The following is a 6874-nucleotide window of genomic DNA, read 5'->3' as shown; positions in this document are numbered from 1 at the left end:
AAGAAATTAAGAAAGAAAGAAAGAAAGAAAGAAAGAAAGGAAGGAAGAAAGAAAGAAAGAAAGAAAGAAAGAAAGAAAGAAAGAAAGAAAGAAAGAAAGAAAGAAAGAAAGAAAGAAAGAAAGAAAGGACACTCGCCATGAAGTAGTCTAAGGGAAAACACAAAACCTGATCTGAACATGTAAATATCTACCTTGCCTTGCAAGGGACAGAGAGGGGAGCGTCATCTGTGAAGTTGTCCTGGGGCAGGGCTGGCAGAGGAGACAGGGGCAGGCAGAACAAAGGCCACAACAGGAAGCTGGGGCCTGACAGCAACACAAAGAAAATTCTTAAAAGTGTGGATCAGGTGAGATCCTAAAGCTCTGAAGAGAGAAGCAGGGAGCAAGTCAGGCTTCAAAGGCATGGCTCCTTCAGCTGGATTTTTAAAATTACGTTACATTACATTTAATTTAATTTAGAGAGAGAGAGAGAGAGAGAGAGTGTGTGTGTGTGTGTGTGTGTGTGTGTGTGTGTGTGTGTGTGTGAGTGCGTGCACGCACATACATGTTCATGCATTTTGTGAGGGCCAGTGCAGCACAGCTGGAATGTGGAAATCAGGAGACAATGTGAGAGTCCCTTTCTTTCCTCCCACAATGTGGGATTAGACTCAGCTTGTCTTCAGGCTTGGCAGCACGTGTCTTTACTTGCTAGCCTGGACAGCTGGATTTCATAGGCTTCCCTGCCACAACAGTGTATGATGCAAGGAACTTTTGAAAAGACAGGGAAGAGAACAAACCCCTTGCAGTTGTGACATTACAAACAAGGTAAGGATGCCTAGTATGGTCTTACACGCCTGTAATTCTAGCCCCAGAGAGGCTGAGGCCAAACGGAACTACTACATCGGGAGACCTGGTCTCAAGAAAGAGATCTGAGAAGCAAACTTCAACTGGTTTATAACATTACTTGTTATTGTTTTGTTGTTGTTGCTGTTGTTGTTGTTGTTTTGTTTTGTTTTGTTTTGTAGACGTTTTGTGTGTGGGGTATATGTGTACTTGCTTGTGTAAATGCACATGAGTAAGGGCCTGTGTGTGTGTGTGTGTGTGTGTGTGTGTGTGTGTGTGTGTGTGTAGGTCAGAGGTTGGTCACTGGTATCTTTCACCAAGGAAGTTTTACTCATGTGATGAGACCTGAGGTTGGGTGAAGACTGGGCAGTAGAGCTGAGGGTAGGTACAGACTGGGCAGTAGAACAGAAGCTCGCCAAGGCCATGAAGATTTGGCTTTCATGGGTTGTACAACAGGCTAATCTAGACAATAGCAGTTTCTTTTGCTCCGGTCACTAGGGATTTTTCAGATCAGATGTGGCTTGTGGCACCGTTTCTTTCCCATGCTAGAAGCTGGCTGGGTCAGCTGCTTTTATGTGGGAAAGTAAAGAGTGCAAGCATGATTCAGGCAGAGCAGACCTTAAGCCACCATTGCTCTAGACTTAAATAGGTGATCTTGGGAAACCCAGCTTGGGAAAGATGGATTGTGAAATTTCCACAAAGGCATGCCCACATGACAACTGCAACGTTCCTTTCCTAACAGAGATAAAAGACTTTCTAATTCTGTGGTTTAATCTACCCTGGGATCAACCACATGCTGACCCTAACCCTAGGCATAAACAGAGATTTACTTCTAATCGGGCTTTAAAATTCAACAGAGAGCCAGACAGGATGATAATACAGGCCTGTAATCCTGGCAGTACTCAGGAGGCTGAGGCAGGAGCATTGTACATCCAAAGCCAGTCCTCAGAGTGAGTTTCGGGACAGCTTGTGCTTATAAGCAACACCCTGTCTCTAAAAACAATTCAGGATCAGCCCGGACTACAGTGTGAGTTTCAGGACAGCCAGGGCTACACAGAGAAACCCTGTCAATAAATAAGTAAATAAATGAATAAATGAATGAATGAATGAATGAATGAATAAATGCAAACAAAAACTAGAGAATCACAAATCTAGGAGAGATTTTTAAAGGTCATTAAAAATCTTGAAGCATGCCTTGGTTTAATATAAGCAGAGGAATTCTGAGACTCCACAGCAGGGTCTGAGAGACCACAGTACTCGGTGGTAGTTTATAGATTGGTTTAGTGGTTCCTCCTGGTCTAGATCTTGTAGCCTTTTCTCATCAACTCAAGCCTATCACCTTTTGTTTAGGTTTTCTACAAACAGAAATGAACACACATTATATCGGATAAATGTAAAAAATGATAAATGCCAGTAAGCACAGTGTCTTTAGTGACATGTCCTAAGACAAGCTGAGGATAATGCGAGAACACCTTAGCTGGATCTGATGGTATAGCCCTATAATCACAACTACTCAGAGGCTGAGACAGGAGGACCACGAGCATAGGGCCTGCTACAGAGTAGGTTCACAGCCAGCCTGGGTAATTTAGTTAGACCAATCTTAAAAGCAAGCAAACACACACACACACACACACACACACACACAAACCAAAAAAACAAAAACAAAAACAAAAACAGTAGAGTGCTTGCCTGAAATGGGCAGTCTCTAGTATGACACACTCAAAAGATTATGTTGTAAACATAAAAGAAGAGGAAAGATGCTGTATGAAGGATGACTACCCACAATTTACCAACCAAACAGAGACACTAAGTATGAGAAGGGTACCAAAAAATAACAGGAACTAACAAAGATGAAATTGGTTGCAACATCTTGGTCACCCTGTGACCAAGATATCATAGGCTAAAATATATCACAATCTGCCGTCTGTGCTGTATTTATAGCTTATGAGTTACAACAGGAACAACATAATTCTCAATTTAAAGAGAGAACCAAGTGCCAAGACAGTTGAGGTATTAGTTATGAGACCATAAAGCTGTTTTGGGCCCATACATTCATCTATTAGTTCATTCTGCACACACAAACCATAGAGCCTACCCTACTTACTTACTCATCTAGGTGGTGTGTAAAACAATTTCCTTTCACTGGAGCACTAACTCCTAGTGAGGGTATCTGTGGGTAAACCCTGCTAATTAAGGTCAAAGTCTACCGTGACTGGATAGCTCCTCTGAGCTTGACACAAAATGGAGGACTCTTTTACCAGCAAGGCTTCTCCTTCTCTGACTCTGTCTGGGAAGCCTGACCTCCCCCCACCCCCAACTCTCTCTACCTAGGGAAAGTCTTTGGTAGACCTAAAACTTCAACTTCCTCTTTTCAAAATAAGAACCCTTCCAGTTAGTACCTGCAATTTGTGGGCTGCTTCATCATACGAATGAGGCATTCCTAGACCTTTAAACTCTAGCCAATGGAAACTTCATCCTATGAAAAACCCCTTCCTGCTCTCCAAAGTTCATAGACAGCCCTTTTCAACCCAGAAGGAAGTCTATTAATACAAGTCCGCTCCCAAAAAAAGGTATGTGCTCAAGCTAAGATTGTCTCAGAAAGCTGTTTCACTGAAGATTGTTGGAGAAAGCCCTTTGTCTAAAAGAGCTGTAGCACTAAGACCCGCAAAGAAGGCCCTCCCCCACATCCCCTCGCACTCACTTCCAGCTGGACCAGGATCCTGTAGAGCCCACTCATTCTGAACTCTGCTTCATGCTTCAAGCATCAGTGCATCAGTGTCTCGACACCCTGAAACAGAGGAAGCAGAGAACCAGGAATCATTGCTGGACCCCAAGACACATACCATAGGTATCTTGCAAGGAAAAGGTTCTGGAAAGGAAGATATTTAGAGTGACTATTATGTCCAGATTTATACCAATGGTACAGTCATTCCATTTAATAATCTTCTCCCTTGGCTCTCAACATAGACTTTGTACGATAAGCTGCTCTTCACATACAGGTAATATTTATTACTGCCCTATATTGTGCACAAGTGTTTGTCATGCAAAATCTCAATAGTGCCACACCCTTATAGACAAAGAATCTGAATCTGGACATAACCTTGCCAGTATCTCCCTGGGTGATGCAGTTTGCCTGCCCTACTTCATGGTGATCATGTGTGACCAGAAAGAAGNNATAAAAAAAAAAAAATGCAGACACGGGGTGGAGAGACAGCTCAGTGGTCTTGCAGAGGACCCGGGTTTGGTTCCCAGTATCCACATGGCAGCTCAAAACTATCTAACTTTAGTCCCAAGAAATCCAATGTCCTCTTCTGATGTCCACAGGCATCAAGCATGCAGGTGATACACAAACATTCATGTAGGCAAAACACTTACACACAAAATTAAATAAATCTAAAAAAGGTTTTTAGTGCAAATATTGTGGAAGAAATGAGACAGGATTTGCTGAACTATGCTAGCCAGGCATTAGTGGAATACCAAAAGCAGAGGGTATAACAGCCCATGTAAAACATCTAGCAATCAGTAAATCTCCACCTGGCACTACATCCTGCAAGGGATGGAGTCATTTTGTAGCATATGAAACCAAAGACTTTGTCTACTTCTATGTGGGCCATGTGGCCATGGTTCTATTCAAGCCTAGATAAAAGCATGGGTATCCCACCATTCATATGAAGACAAAGACTGCAGTCTAAATTTAATATACCAGAGCCTGATATTGTTAGCCTTGCTGAGAGAACACTTTCAAGATGTTTGTATGAGGAAGTCTCTGTTCTGGTTGGTTGTGGTTATGGAATTGTTAATAAATAAGTTTTGCATTTATATTTTGTTTCCTCTTCTGTTTGTTTTTTCATTTTTGTTTCTTGAGACAGGCTCTCACATAGCCTCAAACTCACTATGCAGCTGAGACTACCTTAAACACTCGATCCTCCTGTCTACCCAGCACCTCCCAAGTGCTGTGATTGCAGACAAATGCCATCAAGTCTGGCCTTGTATATGTTTTCTATCCCATTCTTCCATGCCCTCTGGCTTTTTCTCCTAATCCATTTTTTTTTTCAAAAAATAAACATTGGGCCAATGGGATTGCTCAATGGGTAAAGACATTTGCTGGCAAGAGAAACATGATTCCTGAATCATATGTTGGAAAGTGAGACCTGACTCCTGCAAGTTGTACTCTGACTTTCATGCATGCACTGTGACATGCATGTGCCCATGCACTTATGCACACTTACACATGGTACACACACAAATTGGAAAAAAAGAGAGATGGGGGTGGGGCAAGAATAAAAGCTGGGTATGGTGGCCCATGCTTTTAATCTCAGAGCCCCAGAGATAGAGGAAGGTGGATCTCTAGGAGAGCAAGGTGAGATTGACAGAGTGGGTCACCCAGAGCTAAATAATAAGACTGTGTCTCATAAGAAGGAGAGGGCACCACAGAGGAGGGAGAGGAAGAGAAGCATCTCTGAGTGTTTAATTGTGGAGCTCAACCTCAGAAGGACAAGGAATAGAGCTGAGTTCCCCAACAGGCACAGTAGGTACAAAGTTTTTGGCATATATTTCTAGAGTTCTATAAATGTATTTTATTTCCTTTTAAAGTGTGTGTGTGTGTGTGTGTGTGTGTGTGTGTGTGTGTGTGTTCATAGTGCCCCCAGAGACCAGAAGAGGGAATTGGATGCTCTGGAACTGGAGTTACATGCAGTTGTGTGCATCCATTGTGGGTCCTGGGAACCTAACTAAAGTCCTATGAAGGAGCAACTAGTGTTCTTAATCACAGAGCCATCTCTCCAGCCCATTAGTTATTTTTTTTAATTAGATATTTTCTTTATATACAATTCAAATTTCAAATGCTATCCCCAAAGTTCCCTATACCCTCCCTCCACCCTGTTCCCCTACCCACCCACTTCCACTTCTTGGCCCTGGCATTCCCCTGTACTGGGGCATTTAAGGTTTGCAAGACCAATGGGCCTCTCTTCCCAGTGATGGCCCTTCTAGGCCATTTTCTGCTACATATGCAGCTAGAGACATGAGCTCTAGGGTACTGGTAAGTTCATATTGTTCCACTTATAGGGTTGCAGACCCCTTCAGCTCCTTGGGTGCTTTCTCTAGCTTCTCCCTTGGGGGCCCTGTGTTCCATCTTATAGATGACTGTGAACATCCACTTCTGTATTTGCCAGGTACTGGCATAGTCTCATATGAGACAGCTATAACAGGATCCCTTCAGCAAAATCTTGCTGGCATATGCAATAATGTCTGGGTTTGGTGGCTAATTATGGGATGGATCCTGGGGTGGGGTAGTCTCTGGATAGTCCATCCTTTCATCTTAGCTTCAAACTTTGTCTCTGTAACTCCTTTCATGGGTATTTTGTTCNCTATTCTAAGGAGGAACGAAGTATCCACCCATTGGTCTTCCCTCTTCTTGATTTTCTTGTGTTTTGCAAATTGTATCTTGGGTGTTCTATGTTTCTGGGCTAATATCCACTTATCAGTGAGTGCATATCTAGTGACTTCTTTTGTGATTAGGTTACCTCACTAAGGATGATATCCTCCAGATACATCCATTTGTCCAAGAATATGTCATAAATTCATTGTTTTTAATAGCTGTGTAAATGTTCCACATTTTCTGTATCCATTCTTCTGTTGAGGGACATCTGGGTTCTTTCCAGCATCTGGCTATTATAAATAAGGCTGCTATGAACATAGTGGAGCATGTGTCCTTCTTACTGGTTGGAACTTCTGCCTGAAATTCTGCCCCATTCACATAACTGCTTGGGCTGGGCACCTCTGAAGTGTAGCAAAACCCTGTCAATGAGCACTAGAAAAATGGTGTCTTTAGCTCAGTTGGTAGAGTGCTTGCTTGCCTAGCTTGTGTGAAATCCTGGGTTCCATTCTCAGAACCAAATAATCCAGGCTTGGTGGCTCACACTTTTATTACCAGAACCTGGGAGGTAGAGGTGGGAGCTTCAGAAGTTGAAGGTCACCCCGGACTTACACATTGAGTTTGAGTACAGCCTGGCATCCTATGGGGGAGAGGAGAGGAGAGGAGAGGAGAGGAGAGGAG

The 6874-nt window shown here is 43.0% G+C and overlaps 1 protein-coding gene across 1 annotated transcript in view; it reads right to left on the bottom strand.

Moving 5' to 3' along the window:
* LOC110286179 (toll-like receptor 13) overlaps positions 1-6874 on the bottom strand; it is a 15973-nt gene that overhangs the window by 8013 nt on the left and 1086 nt on the right. Inside the window, 1 exon segment of the mRNA XM_021152644.2 lies at positions 3521-3607. Coding sequence (XP_021008303.1) covers positions 3521-3556 — 36 coding nt within the window. The 5' untranslated portion in view covers positions 3557-3607.

The sequence above is a fragment of the Mus caroli genome, chromosome X (genome assembly GCF_900094665.2).
Source record: "Mus caroli chromosome X, CAROLI_EIJ_v1.1, whole genome shotgun sequence".
Classification (NCBI taxonomy): domain Eukaryota; kingdom Metazoa; phylum Chordata; class Mammalia; order Rodentia; family Muridae; genus Mus; species Mus caroli.
Note: the sequence above shows the minus strand (reverse complement) of the source record. Positions and strands in the feature narration are given on the sequence as shown.